The 22,865-nt window shown below is 20.3% G+C and overlaps 6 protein-coding genes across 6 annotated transcripts; all 6 read left to right on the forward strand.

The window, feature by feature from the left end:
- Nucleotides 1-1,064: 1,064 nt before the first annotated feature.
- PY17X_0843501 (PIR protein) lies at nt 1,065-2,219 on the forward strand (the record flags this gene model as incomplete). Its single annotated transcript, XM_034637513.1, has 3 exons — nt 1,065-1,082; nt 1,208-2,068; nt 2,154-2,219. The coding sequence occupies 3 exons, from the start codon at nt 1,065-1,067 to the stop codon at nt 2,217-2,219; spliced, it is 945 nt and encodes a 314-aa protein (XP_034493469.1).
- Nucleotides 2,220-4,483: 2,264 nt separating this feature from the next.
- On the forward strand, nt 4,484-5,681 carry PY17X_0843601 (PIR protein; the record flags this gene model as incomplete). Its single annotated transcript, XM_022955387.1, has 3 exons — nt 4,484-4,498; nt 4,635-5,525; nt 5,616-5,681. The coding sequence occupies 3 exons, from the start codon at nt 4,484-4,486 to the stop codon at nt 5,679-5,681; spliced, it is 972 nt and encodes a 323-aa protein (XP_022810855.1).
- A 3,073-nt stretch (nt 5,682-8,754) lies between these two features.
- Nucleotides 8,755-9,924, forward strand: PY17X_0843701 (uncharacterized protein; the record flags this gene model as incomplete). Its single annotated transcript, XM_721102.2, has 3 exons — nt 8,755-8,772; nt 8,898-9,770; nt 9,859-9,924. 3 exons carry the CDS (start codon nt 8,755-8,757, stop codon nt 9,922-9,924), a joined length of 957 nt encoding a protein of 318 aa, XP_726195.2.
- A 2,428-nt stretch (nt 9,925-12,352) lies between these two features.
- PY17X_0843801 (PIR protein) lies at nt 12,353-13,386 on the forward strand (the record flags this gene model as incomplete). Its single annotated transcript, XM_022956127.1, has 3 exons — nt 12,353-12,367; nt 12,487-13,233; nt 13,321-13,386. The coding sequence occupies 3 exons, from the start codon at nt 12,353-12,355 to the stop codon at nt 13,384-13,386; spliced, it is 828 nt and encodes a 275-aa protein (XP_022812305.1).
- A 2,157-nt stretch (nt 13,387-15,543) lies between these two features.
- Nucleotides 15,544-16,738, forward strand: PY17X_0843901 (PIR protein; the record flags this gene model as incomplete). The annotated part of the gene is made up of 3 exons (XM_022956128.1): nt 15,544-15,558; nt 15,696-16,586; nt 16,676-16,738. The coding sequence occupies 3 exons, from the start codon at nt 15,544-15,546 to the stop codon at nt 16,736-16,738; spliced, it is 969 nt and encodes a 322-aa protein (XP_022812306.1).
- Nucleotides 16,739-19,464: 2,726 nt separating this feature from the next.
- PY17X_0844001 (PIR protein) lies at nt 19,465-20,543 on the forward strand (the record flags this gene model as incomplete). The annotated part of the gene is made up of 3 exons (XM_022956130.1): nt 19,465-19,479; nt 19,589-20,368; nt 20,457-20,543. The coding sequence occupies 3 exons, from the start codon at nt 19,465-19,467 to the stop codon at nt 20,541-20,543; spliced, it is 882 nt and encodes a 293-aa protein (XP_022812307.1).
- Between the last annotated feature and the right edge of the window lie 2,322 nt (nt 20,544-22,865).

Raw genomic sequence — 22,865 nt, forward strand, 5'->3', positions numbered from 1 at the left:
ATTATTTGAATGTATATACATTGATAGTTATAGCAGTAAAATATATAAGATAAAAATGAACAATTCAGAACATTTAGCAAATATTTATATAAATTTATATATTTAAAGAACAAATATATCTTATCTCTCTCCTCTTAATGGGCAATACAACAACCTATTTACAAATAGTTTTATATTATACTTTAAAATTTGCGTTAATACTTATTTATGTGGTAATGTTTAATATATGTTAAGTATGATTTTAAAAATAATATGCATTCAAAGACTTATTTAAGCTTATAAATATGGGTTCAGTGCTAATTGTTGCTTTAAATCGTGGAAATTATCCGTAAAATATATTATAAAATTACCCAAAAGGTACAATTATAAATTGGAATATGTAGGAATAAAAATAAATTTATCGGACTTACTAAAATAGATTATGAATTTATCTATATTTATTAAAAACAATATTGAAATTGTGTATATTCAATTAAAAAGAGGAACAATGCAACTTATTTTGTAAATGTCATAATTTTAGAAAAGACTGTATTATATATTACAAGAAACAAGTATATAAGCATTTAATCATATTATTAAATAATTATTTATATACTTTTAAAAATTATACTAATTATAGATTTATTAGTTTTTACATATTTGCAGATTCAAAGGCATAAACTTATTTATTAAAACATGAGAAACAAAATTGTATTTTTCTATATTGAGACATAACATAATGGGATGCATTTTAAACTCATCACAAAATTCCTTAAATTTTTATAATGAATATTATTAATAATCATGAATTTTAGCATAAATTATGTTATACATATAACGAAAATGTATTAAATATCTCCAATTTAAGGCGGTTTAGCTAATTTATATAAATTATTTATTAACTTACTATGATGTTACTATTGTAATATTACTTTACATTAATTTTAAATTAATACTAAAAATAAAATATGGTTAACTACAGATAATTTTTATATAGAGAATCCAATTTTATGTCCCCTATTCTGATGCAATATATGAAATTAACATGATGTGCTTAATTTATAGTTCAAAAATAATTTTCTAATATGACAATTGAAGGGGTGGTACATACAATTTCTTGAATATAAACGTTTGTTATTACACATTTTTGATATTTTATTATCTATAAATTAATAAAACGTTCATTTTAATAGACATTTTTATTTGATTTTTTAAAATGGTTTCTTAGTGCAAAAACTTTAAAAATTTGTGGAATTATTTTCCCGATAAACCGGACAATTCTGGATTTAGAGATCTAATTTTTAAGAAATACTGCCATAACGATAATTGTGACACTAATATCAAGAAGATTAATGCTGGTTGTTTATGGTTATTTGATATTTTTTTCGGTACCGGTGGTATTCCATTTTATAATGATTCTTATAAGCATGTGGTTATATGTATTATGATATGGTTAAGTTATAAGTTAAATCAAAAAACAGAAAATGGAAACAGCAAATTAACCAATTATTATTCTAATAATATAGCAGATAACCCGGATTACACTGAGCAAAAAATTATTGGTAAAAAATTTAAAAGTTATAAGGAAATCATAGATCAAATAAAGGAATATATGGATATTGATATTAATGAGATATCTAAATTTTATGAATTACTTAAATTATTATGCAATATGGATATTTATTATAAGAATAATAAAAGTACAGAGTTTATACAAGATGCCGAAAAATTTGTTGAAGAATATGGAAAGCTTCGTGATCATGATAATAATACTGACAATAGTTCATACAATAAAATATTACATGTTTTATCTAATTATTATAATAATTTTGAAAAATACAGAGTTAATATTATAACAGAAATGAAATTTCCTCCATTATCAACAGAAAAAACATCCCAAAAAGTTGATGTAAAAGATTCTAAAGAAATTCAAACAACTGAATCCTTTACTGAAACAGAAAAAACAAATATTTTAACGGACCCCCCGATTTCTAATACTGCATTATCAGGATCGTCGCTAGTAAACAAAATAATTCTAGTTTTATCGGTATTTGGTGCAATAGCATTTTTTTTAGGAATTTCTTATAAGGTAAATAATAAGGAATTAACAAAAATTTATTATGTATATGCAAACATTAACAAACAATCGTACGCTTCTTAACATTTTATATTAGTATTCGTTATTTGGATTTCGGAAACGATCTAAAAAACAACAAATAAGAGGAAAACTAAAAAAATAAAGAAGAAAACTGATCATTAATAAATTATTCTGAATATGACGATTGATTTATTTTAAGAAAGTGTCTATTTCAAAGTAATTTTTTATCATAGTTTTTATATTGTTTTTATGTTGTTGAATCCATATTCGGGTTAGAGATATGTATTATATTGTATTCATTTTTTATAATTTTAACATTAATTAAATATATGTACCATCCCGTATGTTTAATCACGAGATGGAGTTCAAAATTCCAAATATGCAACCAAAAAAGGATCACAACACTTTTTCATAAATTATAATATATATAATTTAGTGTTCATGACGATTTAATATGATTAAAAAATAATGTCTATATTGTATATATTAATTCATATTATGATATGTCATAATTGCCTATTATATAAAACTTGTTAATCAGGGATTATATTGAATTATGAATGTCATAATATGTTTTTTTATTTAGTGAAAATTTTATTTAATAAAACTTATAACTTGTATCATATTTATTTAATTTAAATAATGTTATCCAACTGAACTATAATAATAGATAAACATAAAATATAGGTTCATTAGTATCGATCGAGAATCGACAATGTAACATAATCTATAAAATATTATTATGCTTCTAACATTTTTTGTAATACATAAAAAATTGAATTATATACAATATTTTTTAAGTTTTAATTGTAGTTACTATTTTCTTTTTGTATTCCCTTTGCATTCGTATTAAAATTAATTAATATTAACAGAAGTAGCTATAAATGCTTTATTTTATTTATCATAAGGATAATAATATATTAATCACTATTAATTTTTAAATTTTATAATTTTGAGGTATAAATAAATTGGAAATATTTTATATTTAAAATAGTTAAAAAATGAAATATAAGTATATTAATAAAATTTAATTTTATATTTTATTCTAATAATTATAAATAATATGATAGATAAAATTATATGACTATACATATAATCTAGTAAAACACCAATAATTAATATTGAAATATTGTTTTATTGTGGAAACTTCATATAATTAAATATTAATATGAATTTTATCGAAAAGACATATAATAATATATATAAAGGGATAATTTTTATATATTTGTTAAAGATCCAATTTGGGATTTGTAATTTTATATTCTAAAAAACTGGATAAATAGAGAAAGTGTTAAAGACTCAATCAACGTTAAATTTCCTTTTATTATTCCATATTATATTATCATTGTCTTTTGTAGAATTAATAAAATATAGAATTTTTAATAAATTATTTGAATGTATATACATTGATAACTATAGCAGTAGAATATATAAGATAAAAATGAACAATTCAGAACATTTAGCAAATATTTATTTAAATTTATATATTAAAAGAGCAAATATATCTTATCTCTCTCCTCTTAAAGGACAATATAACAACCTAATTAAACATATTTTTCTATTATACTTTAAAAATTGCATCAATAGTTATTTATGTATTAATATTTACTATGTATTATTTTAAAATCAATTTACATTTAAAGACTTATTTAATCTTATAAATACGGGTTCAGTGCTAATATTTGTTTTAAGGAATGAAAAATATGCATAAAATAGTTTATAAAATTGCCCAATAAAGAATATTTATAAATTGGAATATGTATGAATAAAAATAAAGTTATAGGATTCATTAAAATGAATTATGAATTTATCTACATTCATTAAAAACAATATAAATTTATATAATTTGCATAAAGATGTAACATAACTTAATTTGAAAACACTATAATTTTAATAAAACATGGTATATAGTATTAGAAACAAGTAGATAAGTATTTAATATATTTTAAAATTTACTATTTATATACTTTTAAGGGTTATAGTAATAATGGACTTCTTAATTGTTTCGATTTTTGCAGTATATTAGTTTTTGGGAACCACTTATTAAAACAAAAGATATGATGTTGTTTATTTTCTATATTAAGGCATATGTATAAGATGATATATTTTTAATTTATAATAATGCTCATATGAGTGTTATTAAGGATAACAATTTATGTAAAATTGTATTTATATACATATGATAAAAAATGTATTAAACACCCCCAAAATAAGGCAATTTATCTAACTACCATAAAAGTATATATTGGTCCATATCATCTTTAAATTATTATTAAAAATGATAATAACATGTTTAACCATAGACAATTTTATGCTATGGTTCAATTATGTTATCATTTATTAAGCGTAGAATATATAAAATATGATGTTACATAATATGCATATTACAAATAAAATAAAATTACAATGGATAATCGCCTGGTAAATAATTTTTTTAATAAAATTTGCTTTTACTTATATTTTCGATGTTATATTACCTATAAAATTCATTAAAATATATTTTATAAGAATTTTATTAACATATATTTTTATTATACTTAAAAAATTTTTTTTTTAGTGTGGAAGATTTGATACATTGAGAAAATATTTACCCGATGAATTAGGGCAAACCGCACAATTTGAACTAAAACAACTTAATAATTTCAATAATTATTGTTCTAATGGAGGCTCAGGGAAAACAGAATGTAGTACTGAGGCCGATAAAATTAATGCTGGATGTTTATGGTTGTTTGAGCAAAATATTGTTAATAGGATTAGTACTTTAAGTAAAGATCACTCTGAAGTGTTTATTATATACGTCATGATATGGTTAGGTCATATGTTAAACCTAAAGAATGATGACAAAATCAAAAATTTAAATGATTTTTATGAAGGGCATATAAAGATTAATACGCATTATACTTATTGTAAAAAAAAAAATAATAATGATAATTATGATGATTGTAGTGGTTCATTAAAAAATAAAACTGGATATAATAATTTTAAGGAGTTCATAGAAAAAAACGAGTATTTGATGAATATTGGTATTAATGATATGTCTAAATTTTATGATGCATTTAAACCATTATGTAACATGTATACTGAACTTAATGCAAACAACACAGCAGATAAGAGATATTTAGAAAATGCTAAAAAATTTGTTAAAAAATTCGAAAACCTTAACAACGATTCTAATAATATTAAGGATAGCCCTTATTATCAAGTATTGTCTACATTATCAAATGATTATAAAAATTTTAAAAATTTTTGTAAAATCAGTAGCATTGATTGTAGCGATATCCCAGTCCTTCCAGATATAAAAACAAAAGAAAATGGTATGCAAATTTCTGAACCGAGTTCTGGACAAATTTCTGAAGTTACATCATCAAGTTCATCGATAACAAACAAATTAATTCCAATTTTATCGATAATTGTTGCAATACCAATATTCTTGGGAATTTTTTATAAGGTAAATAATAAGGAATTTATAAATTATTTTCGTGATTACTTATATGCAATTATCAAAAAATATATATTATGTTTACCATTTTTATATTAGTATTCGTTATTTGGATTTCGGAAACGAACCCAAAAACAACATTTAAGAGAAAAGATAAAAAAATAAAGAATAAAATGGACTATAATATATGATTCGAATAGTAGTGACTATTTCAGGAATAGTAATAGTGATTGATATATGTTAAGAAATTGTCTGTTTGAAAATAAATAATTTTTCACCATAATTTTGGGGGGCATAAGAATAATTAAATAATATAACCAATAATATATAATGTTATATATTTATAGTTATAATATTTTTATACTGTTTTTGTATAATTTTTAAATAGATTTTATGTTGTGGGTCAGGATTATGTTTTTGGACCCCATATTCGGATTAGGATTAAGTGTTATATTGCATTTAATTTTTTATAATTTGATAACATTTATTAGTTTAAAGAATTGTTTTAAATATATATAGGAAATAAATTATTAAAATATGTAAGGGATAAGTTGTAATTTTTAATATTTATATTAAGTCTAAATATGTAAGAAAAAATGAGAATAAAGATGAATATGAAAAGGAATGAATAAAATAATATATTTTGGCAAATAAGAATTTGATTTTTTGTTAATATAACTTAATGGTAAATGTGTTTAACTAAGTCTTTTTGTATTTTATTGTTAATTTGGGGTTATTGGTTTATGGGGGAATTTATCGAATATTGGAATCGATATAAAAAGATGATTCCAAAGCATCGATTTGGTCCTAGAAGAAAAGGTTGATTTAAATAATTATAGCATTTAATATGAAAAATTAAGGAGAGAGGGAATTGGAAGAAAATAATTATTATGATTTCCTCTCTCAGTGACAACTGAACAAAATGATAAATGAAGTAAGTGATGTAGGAATGAATTTGAATGAAATAAAAGTATAAAGTGGTATTTGGAGAAAATATATATAGTGAAATAAGTTACGTTAAAGGTATATTTATTTTACACACATTATTTTATGAATTATGTACAAGGTAAATAAAAAGAAAGTTATGAAGTATACAATTTTTAAAATATTTCTTCACTATCAAATATTATATATTTTTACTATTTTTATTTTAGTATTTGCCATTTGGATGGAGAAAGGAATTGAAGAAAAAAAAACATGAAAGAGGTTATAAACTCAACTGATGAAAAAAAATAAAATGCAAATAATTATAAATTCATCTAATCAAAAAAAACAGACTAAAAAATCAATAAATTCCGTTTATGTGGAAAAATCTCCATAGTTAAATATGTACCAACTTATGCAGGCCTATTCTGTATCATTTATTAATTTATTTTTTTTTAATTTTTTTTGTTTATAAAGAAATCACAATTCTTTAGAATTATAAATTTAATTAATGTCTTATATTTTTTGTTAAATAACCAAAGCTCAGGTGTTTATGATTCTGACTTTAAAATTCAATATAAATATTAAAAATAACAAATAAGTAAATTCGTTTATTATTATTATAGGTAAATAAACTCATAAGTATCATCAAAAAATATATATGTGTAATATTATAATATAAATATATGTATTTTAATAATCTATATAAAACGATGTTGTTTAATCAATTCATTTGATTTCCATTATAATATTTCTCTAAAATTATAAGAATAAAATAATTAATAATATAATGAATGAATAAAAAAAATATATTTTATAAAATAATTTATTATTGAAAAAATTCATAATAATATTTTTAAAAAATATAAACAGTGACCCTCTACGTCTCTATCATACATTGCAAAATATAATTGTTTTTTATGCATATTCAGTAAAAAAAATATAAAAGTGGATATTTCCTATATTAAAAGTTGTGTTATGAAATAAAAAATCAATGACATATAATAATGCATTATAAAGATATCAATTTTATATTATTGTTAAAGATCAATTCGGAATATGTGGTTTTATATTATAAAAAACTGAATCAATGGAGAAAAGGTTAAAGGATCATTTAATGTTAAATTTCATTTTATTATTTCATATGAACGCATATTATATTATAATTATTTAATGAACCATCTTTAATAACAAACAGCATTGTTTTATCATAGAATTAATAAAGTATATAATTTTTAATAAATTATTTGAATGTATATGCATTAATAACTATAACAATAGATTATATAAGGTAAAAATGAACAATTCAGAACATTTAACGAATATTTATATAAATTTAAATATTAAAAGAGCAGATATATATTATCTTTTTCTTCTTAAAGGGTAATATAACAACCTAATTAAACATATTTTTCTATTATACTTTAAAATTTGCATCAATATTTATTTATATGTTATATATTTAATATTTACTATGTATTATTTTAAAAAAAATCTACATATAAAAACATATTTAAGCTTATAAATACGGATTCAGCGCTAATTGTCGTTTTAACAGTGGAAAAATATGCAAAGTGTATTATAAAATTACTCAATAAAGAATATTTCTAAATTTAAGTATATAGGAATAAAAATAAAGTTATAGAAATCATTAAAATGAATTATGAATTTATATACATTCATTAAAAACAATATAAATTTATATAATTTGCATAGAGATATAAGTAACATAACTTAATTTGAAAATTCTATAATTTTAGAAAAAACTATATTATATATTATAAGAAACAAGTATATAAAAATTTAATTTATCTTATTAAATGACTATTTATATACTTTTAAGGATTATAGTAATAATAGATTTATTAATTTTTACATATTTACAGGCTCATGGATATAAATATATTTGTTAAAGCATGAGAAACAAATTTGTATTTTTCTATATTGAGACAAATATAAGTGGATGTATTTTAAACTCATTCAAATTTCCTTAAATTATTATAATAAAATTATAATGGATATTATTATTAATCATAAATTTAAGTATAAATTATGTTATAAATATTACTAAAATGTATTAGATATCTCCAATTTAAGGCAGTTTAGCTAATTTTCATAAATATATATAAACTTACTATGATGTTACTATTGTATTATTACTTTACATTAATTTTAAATTAACATTAAAAATAAAATGTGATTAACTACAGATAATTGTTATATAGAGAATCCAATTTTACGTCCCTATTTTGATGCAGTATATATTAAATTAATATGATGTACTTAATTTATAGTTCAAAAATAATTTTCCAATATGTTGACTAGTAAAATGGTACATACAATTTCTTGAATAAAAATGTTTGTTATTACACAATTTTGATATTTTATTATCTATAAATTAATAATAAGTTCATTTTAATAGATATTTTTATATGATTTTTTAAAATGGTTTCTTAGTGTGATCAGTTTGATACTATGTGGAGGGTTTTTCCCGATGAATTGAAGAATTCTGGAGAATATGATTTTAAAGGTGGATCACTCAATAGCTACTTCCCTAATAAAAAATATGGAAATGATATCGATAAGATTAATGCTGGATGTTTATGGTTATTTAAACAATTTTATGGAAGTCCATATAATTTTTCGAGTAATGCAAATGGAAATATGAATATTGTTACATACATTATGACATGGATAAGTTATAAGTTAAATCAAAAACCGCAAGACGGAATCACCAAATTTAACGATTTTTATAGTAGACACATAAAAACTGTCGATGAATATAATAATTCTATAGAGGATTCTACGGAATATACAAGTTATATTGACCTTATGAATAAAAAACAAAAATTGATGGATATTGATATTAGTGATATGTCTAAATTTTATAATTTATTTAAAATCTTATGCAATGTGATTAATAATGCTGGTAAGAAAGACGTTAGCAAAACATATTTAGAATATGCTGATGAATTTGTTACTGAATATCAAAAACTCATTAATAATAATAATACTGATACTGAAAACAGTTCATACAGTCAATTATTGTCTACATTATCAAATGATTATAATGGGTTTGGAAAAAACAAAATTGGTAATACATCAATAAATCTTCCTTCTCTACCAACAGAAAAAACAGATGAAAATGTTGGTATATCAGATTCTAAAGAAACAATAACTGTCTCCTCGAGTGAAATGCCGGAATCAGGTTCTAAAATTGAAATATTAGATTCTAATTCAACATCATCAAGTTCATCGATATTAAATAAATTAATTTTAATTCCAATTATATTTGTTGCAACATTAATTTTATTAGGAATTGCATATAAGGTAAATAATAAGTCAATTAAAAATATATTCACACTGAGTAATTTATGAATATAAATAAATTATATATTTTTTTTAATTTTTATATTAGTATTCATTATTTGGATTTCGGAAACGATCTCAAAAACAATATTTAAGAGAGAAGCTAAAAAAATAAAGAAGAAAATGGATCATTAATATATGATTCGAAGAATAATTACTATTTCAGGAATAGTAATAATTATTGATATATGATAAGAAACTGTCTATTGGGGAATAAACAATTTTTGGTCATAATTTTTGCATAATTTTTATAAAGTTATTATGTTGTGGAACCCATATTGGGGATGGGGTTAAATATTATGTCTTTATTTAATTTTGTATAGTTTGAACACTAATTAAATATATGTACCATCCCGTATGTTTAATCACGAAATGAAGTTCAAAATATGTACCCCCCAAAGGAATATTGCCATTAATATGAAAAGGCCCACATAACATTTTTTCATAAGTTATAATATATTAAATTGAGTGTTCATGTCAATTTAATATGATTAAAATAAAATGTCTATATTGTATATATTAATAAAGATATTGATTATATATTAATTCGTATTATTCAACATCATAATTGTCTATTATATAAAATTTGTTAATCTGCGGTTATATCGAATATTTCATAACGCAATGTTTCTTTATTTGATGAAAATTTTATTTAGTAAAACTTATTATTTGTATCATATTTGTTTTAATTTAAATTATATTACGCCAACTGAACTGTAATAATAGCATTATATATGAGGTTGGGTATTATTATAATAAAATTCATTTTGAATATTCATCTACATTATATTATACCTTCGCGTTAATGGAAACTTTTTTATTGTTAATTAAATATATCGTCAATATACAATAGGTAGTCATAAAATATCGATCGAGGTTCAACAACACAACAATACCTATAAAAGATGTTTTATGCATCTAACATTTTTAGTAATACATAAAAATTACATTATAGATATAGGCATACTATCCTTTTAACTTTCGATATATATAATATAATTTTATGCTAAAGTTTTAAATTCAAATAATAAAAATCGTTCTATATATATTAATTTATTTACTATAAAGGTATAATATTTGATTAATTACTATTAATTTTTAAATTTTATATTTTGAAGTATATACAAATTGGAAATATATATTTAAAATAGTTAAAAAATAAGATATAAGTATATAATAAAGTTTAATGTTATAGTTTGTTATAATATTTGTAAATAATTTGATAGATATAATATCGTTATTATCATATACCTATACATATAAACTAATAACTAATATTGAAATATTATTTTATTGTGGAAACTTCATATAATTAAATATTAATTTTATCGAAAAGACAATAATACATTATATATTTGTTAATTATTAAATTTGGAAATTGTAGTTTTATATTCTAAAAATATGAATTAATGAAGAAAGGGTTAAATACTTAATTAATGTTAAATATCATTTTATTATTCAATATTAACGCATATTATATTGTCGCTGTTTTACCATAGAATTAATAATATATAGAATTTTTAATAAATTATTTGAATGATATACATTAACTATAACATTAGAATATATAAGATAAAATTATGTATAATATTTATATAAATATATATATTAAAGGGTAATATATCTTATCTCTCTCCTATTAAAGGGTAAAATAATAACCTAATCAAACATAGTTTTCTATTGTACTTTAAAATTAGCATAAATACTTATTTATGTATTAATATTTAATATTTGCTAAGTATGGTTTTAAAAACAATATGAACTTAAAGACTTATTTAAGGTTACAAATACGGGTTCAGTGCTAATTGTCGTTCTAAACCGTGGAAATTATGTGTAAAATATATTATAAAATTATCCAATAAAATATACATCTAAATTGAAGTATATTGGAATAAACATAAATTTATTTAACGCATTAAAATTATTTTTTAATTTATCTACATTCATTAAAAACAATATAAATTTATGTATTTTGCATAGGAAATGGAACAATTCAACTTATTTTGTAAGTGTTATTTTAGAAAAGACTGTATTATATATTATAAGAAACAAGTATATAAGTATTTAGTCTATCTTATTAAATAATTATTTATATAATTTAAGGATTGTAATAATAATAACTTTCTTAAATTTATATATTTATGCATTATTTAAGTTTTATGACATTGTTTGTGTTCTATATTAAATCATATGTATATATTTTTTAAATTCATTATAAAAGTATATTAATTTTTATAATAAAGTTATACCAAATGTTAGTAAGAATAGTATTTTTTGTATAAAATGCATCATATATACATATGGCAAAGTGTGTAAGCAACCCTCTATTTAAGATAGTTTAGCTAAATGGCATAAAATAAGTATAATATTTTAGTAATACTAATGTATTATTATTTTATATGAAATTAAAATTAAGAATAATATGTCTAACGAAAGATAACTGCTATGTAAAGATCTTGAGTAAATATACCATATATTCTATGCAATATATATAAACAACATCACCCCGCATAATCTCCAAATTATAACAGAATTTCATTATAATGAATTCTAAAGTGGTATATATTTTTTTTTTATATCATTTGTATGTTGCATTCCTATAAATTATATTAATTTTAATTTTAGTAACATTTATATTAATACATTCTTTTGTTTAATTTGCAAAATATATTCGTAGTGTAAATTAATTAATGAGATTGATAATTATTTTGTTGATGATCCGAACAACCCAGAAGAATATAATTTTATGAATAAATTAAATACTTTTTTCCCTGATAGTAACTGTAGTAGTGATGAAGAAAATATTATCTATGGTTTTATATTGTTACTAAATATGTTTGGTGAGGAAGATATAGATGGTGATAAAATTGTTGAATACGCTATTTTATGGTTAAGTTATAAACTAAATCAAAAAACACATAATGGAACCACCAAATTATACGATTTTTATATCAAAGATATAGAAACAAATAATTGTTATAAGGAGAATATAGCTGCTGATAGTGATAGTGATAGTGATAGTAAGATTAACAAGAATGTTATATGTAAAAAAATAAAATCGATGGATATCGATATTAAAGATATATCTAATTTTTATGATGCATTTAAATCATTATGTAACATGTATAGTGAAATTAGTGTAGAAGACTACGAATTCAATAAATGTTTAGAAAATGCTAGAGAATTGTTTGAAAAATATGAAAAACTTAAAAATGCTTTAGATATTAATAAAGGAAGTTCTTATTATAAACTATTGTCTAGTTTATCAAATGATTATAAAAATTTTGAACAATTATATAATATGGCATGTGATAATTCATCACCACTTGTAGCTTGTCCACGAAGTTCAGTAACAAGAAATATACTAATTACAATTGCAATTATATTTGTTGCAGCATCAATTTTATTGGGAGTTTCTTATAAGGTAAATAATAAGGAAATTAAAAATTATTTTCATTATATATGCAAATTTTAACAAATAAATCGTACACTTCTTAACATTTTATATTAGTATTCGTTATTTGGATTTCGGAAACGATCTCAAAAACACCATTTAAGAGAAAAGCTAAAAAAATAAAGAAGAAACTGATCATTAATATATTATTCGAAGAGTAGTGATAATCCCAGGAATAGTAATAATGATTAATATATTTTAATAAACTGTCTATTTCGAAGCAATTTTTGCATAATTTTTATAAAGTTTTTATGTTGTGGTACCCATATTCGGGTTAGGGCTAAGTATTACATTGCATTTAATTTTTTATAACTTAAATACTAATTTAATATATGTATCATCCCGTATGTTTAATCACATATAAAGTCTAAATATGCAACCAAAAAGTGGATATAACCATTAATGTGGAATGGGTTACATAACATATTTTATAAGTTATAATATATATAATTGAATGTTAATATATATTTAATATGATTAAAGTAAAATAACTATATTACATATATTAATTCATATTATGATATATCGTAATTATTTATTATATAAAGTTTGTTAATCATAATTATAATGAATTATGCATATCATAATATGTTTCTTTATTATATGAATATTTTATTTAGTAAAACTTATAACTTGTATCATATTTATTTTGATTGAAATCGTATTTTGATAACCGAACAGTATAATATTATTATATATGAGGTATATATTATAATTCGATTAGTTTTGAATATTCATCTACATTACAATATACCTTCATATTAATGATTATATTTTTAATGTTAATTAATCACACTGCTAATATAAAATAATAGATAATCATAAAATATGGATTCATGAATATCGATCGAGAATCGACAATATAACATGATCTATAAATTATTGTTATGCTTCTAACATTTTTTGAAGTTGTAATTGTAGTTACTATTATCTTTTTGTATTAATAGAAATTTATTTGTGCGCTTTAACTTATCATAAAAATAGAACATTATATTAATTACTATTAATTTTTAAACTTTATATTTTTAGGTATAAATATATTATATTTTAAAATAATTAAAAAATAAAATATAAGTATATTAATAAAGTTTAATATTATAGATATGATGCATTATTATATGCCTATACATATAATCTAGAAATTACAAATAGTTAATATTAAAATATTGTTTTATTGTAAAACCTTCATATAATTAAATATTAATTTTATCGAAAAGACATAATAATACATTATATATTTGTTAATGATTCAATTTGGAAATTGTAGTTTTATATTCTAAAAATATGGATTAATGGAGAAAGGGTTAAATACTTAATTAATATTAAATATCATTTTATTATTCAATATTAACGCGTATTATATTATTATTGTTTTTGTAGAATTAGTAAAATATAGAATTTTTAGTAAATCATTTGAATGTATATACATTGATAACTAAACAAATAAAATATATAAGATAAAAATGAACTATGTAGAACATTTAACAAATATTTATTTAAATTTATATATTAAAATAGCAATATATCTTATCTCTCTCCTCTTAAAGGTAATATAACAACCTAATTAAACATCGTTTTCTATTATACTTTAAAATATTATTAATATATATTTATATGTTAATATTTACTAAGCATTATTTTAAAAACAATCTACATTCAAATACTTATTTAAGCTTATAAATACAGATTCAGTGCAAATTGTTTTAAAGAATGGAAAAGATGGAAAAATATATTATAAAATTACCCAATAAGGTATATTGGAATAAAAATAAAGTTATCGGACTCATTACAATGAATTTTAAATTTATCTACATTCATTAAAAACAATATAAATTTATATAATTGCATAGAAAGGAAACAATGCAACTTAATTTGAAAATACTATAATTTTAATAAAACATGGTATATAGTATTAGAAACAAGTGTATAATTATTTAATATGTTTTAAGAAATGACTATTTGTATATTTTAAGGGTTATAGTAAGAATATCATTTTTTGTATAAAATTCATTACATATATATTTAATAAAAATTGTATTAAGCAACTCTCTATTTAAGGTAACTTAGCTAATTAGCATAAACACAAATATAACGTTTCTTTAGTAATAACATTATCTTATTATTCCATATTAATTTAATTATTGAAAAACATATAATATATTTAACTACAGACAATTGTCATATATAGGGTTAAAGTATTTGCGCCACATATTTGGTGCATCGTATATAAAGTAGCATGATTCTACTCAATTTACAAATCAAAAATAAAACCCCATTATAATGAATAAGGAAGTGGTATATGCATTTTTTAATAATAATAATTTCTTTTACATTTTTTTATATTGTATTACATATAAATACCATTAAACTTTATTTTAATAAAATTTTTAATAATTCGCGTTTTTATTAATCGTTTTTAAATGTTTTTTTAGTGTGAAAAGTTCCAGGAGGTAAGGAACTCACTTTCCGATAAATTGAGTAATGGAAGCTATAATTTTAAAGATGATAAATTTTTAAATGATTATTGTAATAGTAATCAATGTCAAAGTTATTTCGATAGAATAAGTGCTGGATGTTTATATTTGTTGTATCAATTCTATAACGATTCTGGTATATTCCCCTCTCCAAAAAATAATAACCGCTATATTGTTGATTACATTTTGATATGGTTAAGTTATATGTTAAACCTGACCAATAGTGAAGAAGACAATATAAAGAGTTTTTATAGTGCATACATAAATAGTTGTGATCAGTATAAGACGCAAATAAATGAATTATCCGGTTATGATAATTATAAGGATCTTATAGATGAAAGAAAGGATTTGTTGTATATGGATAGTAATATTGTATCTAAATTTTATGAAGCATTAAAATCATTATGTAAATTGTATAATGAACTTGGTAACAATAAAAATTGCGAGAATTATTTGGAAGATAATGAATTTGATAAAAAATATAATGATCTTAAAGATTCTGATATTACTAATAGCAGTATATATAAAGAAATGTTGTCTACTTTATCAACTGATTATGAACATTTTAAAAAGGAATGTAAACATATTTTATCCCCTCCACCGGAAAAAACAAAAGAAAATCTTGGACAAACTCTTGTACGTAGTTCTGGACAAGATGTAGATTATTTGGGACAAAATGTAGATTATTTGGGACAAGATGTAGGTGGTTTAGGACAAGATACAAATAGTTTTGAACAAAATGCAGATAATTCTGATGTTGCATCATCAAGTTCATCGATAGTAAGCAAATTAATTCCAGTTTTATTGATAATTGGTGCAATACCAATTTTTTTGGGAATTTCTTATAAGGTAAATAATAAGGAATTAAAAAATTATTTTCATTATATATATGTAAACGTTAACAAAAAAATCATACATTTCTTAACATTTTATATTAGTATTCGTTATTTGGATTTCGGAAACGATCTCCAAAACATTTAAGAGAAAAGCTAAAAAAATAAAGAAGAAAACTGATCATTAATAAATTATTCTGAATATGACGATTGATTTATTTTAAGAAAGTGTCTATTTCGAAGTAATTTTTGATCATAGTTTTTATATTGTTTTTATGTTGTGGGACCCATATTCGGGTTAGGGCTAAGTATTATGTTGCATTTAATTTTTTATAATTTGAACACTAATTAAATATATGATCATTCACATATGTTTAATCACGCGGTAAAGCCTAAATATGCAACCAAAAAAGGGGTACTACCATTAATATGAAAAGAGTCACATAATATTTTTTCATAATTTATAATATATATAATTTAGTGTTCATATCGATTTAATATGATTAAAATAAAATGTCTATATTGGATATATAATTCATATTATGATATATGATAATTATTTATTATATAAAGCTTGTTATTCATAACTATATTGAATTATGCATAACACAATATGTTTCTTTGTTGATAAAACATTTTATTTAGTAAAACTTATTATTTGTATCATATTTGTTTTAATTTCAATTATATTACGCCAACTGAACTGTAATAATAGAATTATATATGAGGTTGGATATTAATTATATGATGATTCATTTGGAATAATTGCCTACATTACAATATATATTCGGATTAACATATGTGTTTTTGGCATTAATAAGTACAGTACTAATATATAATAGATAATCATAAAATATAGACGTATGGTATATCGATCGAGATTCGACAATACAACAATGCCTATAAAATATATTTTATGCATCTAACATTTTTAGTAATACAACAAATAGCACTATATATACAACATTTTTTATGTTTTAATTGTAGTAACTATTCTCTTTTTGTATTAAAATTAATTAGTATTAATAGAGTTTCTTTATACGCTTTAATTTATCATAAAGTTATAACATTATATTAATCACTATTAATTTGTAAACTTTATAGTTTTGAGGTATAAATAAATTGGAAATATATTATATTTTAAAATAATTAAAAGAAAAAACATAAGTATATTAATAAAATATAATGTTATAGTTTGCCATAATACTTATAAACAACTTGGTATCTAAAATTAACGTTATTGTTATAATATATATAATATTGTATAAATGACTAAAACTGAAATATGTTAATTTTGTGAAACATATACAATTACATATTAATGCAAAGTATAATGGTATGTAATAATTAATTTAATTTGAATTAATAATATTTTTATTAGGTTATTATATATATAAAATTCACAAATATATTGTTATTGCTAAATAATATGTTCTAAATACTATACTTTAAAACAATGAAACAAAAAAATTACTAATTGATTTAAAGTATTTTGATTAAGCGCATTAATTATTCCGTTGTACTATACAGTGATATAACAGTAATAATAATAGTAATAACAATAGATAAAGTATTAAATACGAAAAAATCATTAAATTCATTTGATTCGAATAAGTTGATATATATTATTAAATTTGTAATAAGATTAAAATTATATGCAAAAACCATCAAATGAAATATTATAACATTTATTTAAGTATGCATTAATGCGATAATATTAGAATTAACACTACCAAGCAAAATAATATTAATAATTATATAGTTTTTCATCATAAAACTAAATATAGTTTATTATAAAATATAAAAGCAAACTATATATTTAGAAAAGCAATAATTCTAAGTTATTTTTAATGTACAAATTAATTGAAAGTTTTAAAGGTAGAAAATATAATTAAACTATGTAGAATAAGTAAATCTTATATGGCTACATCCTTGTCTTAAAAAATCATACTTCCCTTATCTCTCCTCTCAAAGTGCAATATACCAACCTAATACACATAGTTTTCTATTATACTTTAAAATTTGTATCAATATTTTATATTTCTAAGTATGATTTAAAAAAAAATGCATTTTAAGTTTTATTTAAGTTTATAAATACAGGTCCAATGCTAATTGTCGTTTTAAACCGTGGGGAATATGTGCAAAATATATTATATAATTATCTAATAAGGCATATTTTTAATTTAATTATGTAGGAATAAAAATAAAGTTATTGAAAATGTTAAATATAATTGGAATGGATATATATTAAATAAAAATAATATTAAAATCATGTATATGCTATTAATAAAGAGAGCAATACAACTTATTTTATAAATGTTATAATTTTAATAAAATATTGGTATATATTATAATAAACAAGTATATATAAATTTAATATATTTTAAAAAATTACTATTTATATACTTTTAAGGATTATAGTAATAATATAATTTGTATTTTTTTAGATTTATACAGTATTTAATTTTTAGAAGAGCAATCATTAAAACAAAAGAAATGAGGTTTATTTTCTATATTAAAGCATATGTATAAGAAGATATATTTTAAATTCATTACAATGTTACTTTAATTTTTATAGTAATACTCACATGAATGTTATTAAGGATAACAATTTATCCAGAATTGTATTATATATACATATGATAAAACATGTATTAAACAACACCCCTAATAAGGCAATTTATCTAACTACCAATAAACAAAAATATAATATTCTTTTAGTAATAATATTATTATTACACATTAATTTTAAATTTAAATTAATAATAATAAACATATTTTTATATACATATAATTGGTGTATATAGGGTTAAATAATTGCATTACCTATTTTAGTATATATATATAATATGATACCCCCTTAGCCTAGAAATTATAAATTATATTCCATCATAATGGATGATACTCTAGTATGTACATTTTTTGATATTATATTTCCTACAATATTCATTAAGTTTTATTTTAATAACATTTTCTTAATACATATTTTTATAAATTTTTTTTTAAATGGTTTCTTAGTGTTCAAACATTGATTTTTTGAGGATGTGTTTACCCGATGAATTAGGGACCCCCGCAACAACTGAACTTAATACTATTCAAAATTACAAAAAGTACTGTCCTAATGGAGATTGTAATGCTGAACTCGATCAAATTACGATTGGATTTTTATGGTTACTTGAACAATATTTTACTAAATACCCAAAGATAGGTGATAATACATATAATACTCAACCATTTTTTCTATATATTATTTTATGGTTAAGTTACAAATTAAATCAAAATAAAAAACACAGCTTCACAAAAATAAACGATTTTTATACTAATCAAGTAATTGGAAGTGGTAAATATAAACAATTTATAAGTGATGCCTATACATATACAGATCTTGAGGAAATCTTAAAAAAAAAAAATGATTTGTTGAATATTAATATTAAAGATCTATCTACATTTTATGAAGCATCCAAATTAATATGTAGTATGTATACTAATAAAGCAACGAATACAGATGACAAAAAACTGTTAAATGATGCTACTAATTTTGTTATAAAATATAAAGAGCTCAAAGATGGCAATAATACTGAAGGTACCTCAAATAATCAAATATTGTCTGCTTTATCAGATGATTATAGTAATATAAAAGAGAAATGTAAAGATATCCAAACTATTCCAGAGATAACAGCAGAAATTTCTGCACTAATAACTGGAGATACATCATCAAGTTCGTCGATAGGAAAAAGATTATTTGCAGTTTTATCGATATTTGGTGCAATAGCATTTTTTTTAGGAATTTCTTATAAGGTAAATAATAAGGAATTTAAAAGTTATTTTCATTAAATATATGCAAACGTTAACAAAAAAACGTATATTTATTAACATTTTATATTAGTATTCGTTATTTGGATTTCGGAAACGAGCTCAAAAACAATATTTAAGAGAAAAAATAAAAAATATAAAGAAGAGAATGAATCGTTAATATATGATTCGAAGAGAGTGATAATTTCAGGAATCGTAATAATGATTGTTATACGATAAGAAACTGTCTATTGAAGAGTAATTTTTATATAGTTTTTATGTTGTGGACCCCACATTCGGGTTAGGGCTAAGTATTATATCTTTATTTAATTTTTTATAATTTGAACACTAATTTAATATATGTATAATTCCGTATGTTTAATCACGAGATTAAATTCAAAAATCAAATATGCCCCCCCAGAGGAACATATCCATTAATATGAAATGTGTCGCATAATATTTTTTCATATGTTATAATATATTAAATTGACATGAACACTCAATTTAATATGATTAAAATAAAATGTCTATATTGATTATATATGAATTCATATTATGCTATATCATAATTTCTTATTATATAAAACTTGTTAATCAGGGGATATATTGAATTATGTATAAAATAATATGTTTCTTTGGTTGATGAAACATTTTATTTAGCAAAACTTATTATTTGTATCATATTTATTTTGATTCAAATCGTATTTTTATAAACGAACAGTATAATAATTTTATATATCGGAGTATAATTATAATTTGATTCATTTGAAACGGTTTCCTACATTATAATGTACCTTCAGGTTAATGGGTATATTTTTATTGTTAATTAAACATATTACCAACATATAATAAGTATTCATAAAATATCGATCGAAGATCGATAACACAACGTTATCTATAAAAGGCATTTTATGCATCTAACATTTTTAATAATCAATAAAAATATGTATATTAATAAAAAATTAAATTATAGATATATGTATATTATCCTTTTAATTTTCAATTATATTTAGTATCATTTTACGTTAAATTTTTAATTAATATTGATAGAAATAGTTATATATACATTAATTTATTTATCATAAAGGTATTATAATAGATTAATCACTATTAATTTTTAAACTTTATTGTTTTGAAGTATAAATAAATTTTATTTTTTAACTATTTAAAAAATAAAATATAAGTATATAATAAAATTTTATGTTATAGTTTGTTATAATACTTTAAACAATTTGGTATATAAAATTAGCGTTATTATTATATACTTATACATATTAACTAGTAAAATGCTATACCAATAAATAATACTGAAATATGTTAAATTTGTGAAACATATACAATTACATATTAATGCAAATTATAATGGTATGTAATAATTAATTTAATTTGAATTAATAATATTTTTATTAGGTTATTATATATATACAAATCCACAAATATATAATTAAATATATTGCTATTACGAAGTAATATGTTCTATAATGCTTGATTTAAAAACGATGAAACAAGGAATAATACTAATTGAATTAAAGTATTCCTCTTGAGTGAATTAATTATTACGTTGTACTATACAGTGATGTAGCAGTAACAATAATAATAGTAATAACAATAGATAAAGTATTAAATACGAACAAATATATTATGTTAATTTGATACACTACATGGATATAAATTCATTATACATATTATTAAACACTTTATAATATTATAACATTTGTTTAATCAAGTTCTAATGCGATCATATTAGAATTAACAATACCAAGAAAAATAATATTAATAATTTTATAGTTTTTCATCATAGAACTAAATATAGTTTATTATAAAATATAAAAGCAAACTGTATATTTAGAAAAGTAATAATTCTAAGTTATTTTTAATGTATACATGAACTGAAAGTTTAATTTTAAAGAAATACAAGACATAATTAGTTATATAGAATAGGTAAATCTTATATGGCTACATAATTGTCTTAAAAAAACATACTTCCCTTATCTCTCCTATCTAAAATGCAAATATACCAATCTAATTACACATAGTTTTTTATTATACTTGATAATTTGCATCAATAGTTATTTATATGTTAATAATTAATATCTACTAAGTATTATTTTAAAAACAATATACATTTAAAGACTTATTTAAGCTTATAAATACGGGACCAGTGCTAATTGTCGTTTTAAACCGTGAGAAAGATGTGCAAAATATATTATAAAATTATCTAATAAGATATATTTATAAATTGAATTATATAGGGATAAAAATAAAGTTATTGAAAATGTTAAATATAATTGGAATGGATATATATTAAATAAAAATTATATTAAAATTATATAATTTGCATAAAAAGTAGAGCATATAACTTAATTTGAAAATACTATAATTTTAGAAAAAACTATATTATATATTATAAGAAACAAGTATATACATATTTAATATTTTTAAAAAAATTACTATTTATATACTTTAAGGATTATAGTAATAATATAATTTTTTATTTTTTAGA

The sequence above is a fragment of the Plasmodium yoelii genome (genome assembly GCF_900002385.2).
Source record: "Plasmodium yoelii strain 17X genome assembly, chromosome: 8".
NCBI classification, from domain to species: domain Eukaryota; phylum Apicomplexa; class Aconoidasida; order Haemosporida; family Plasmodiidae; genus Plasmodium; species Plasmodium yoelii.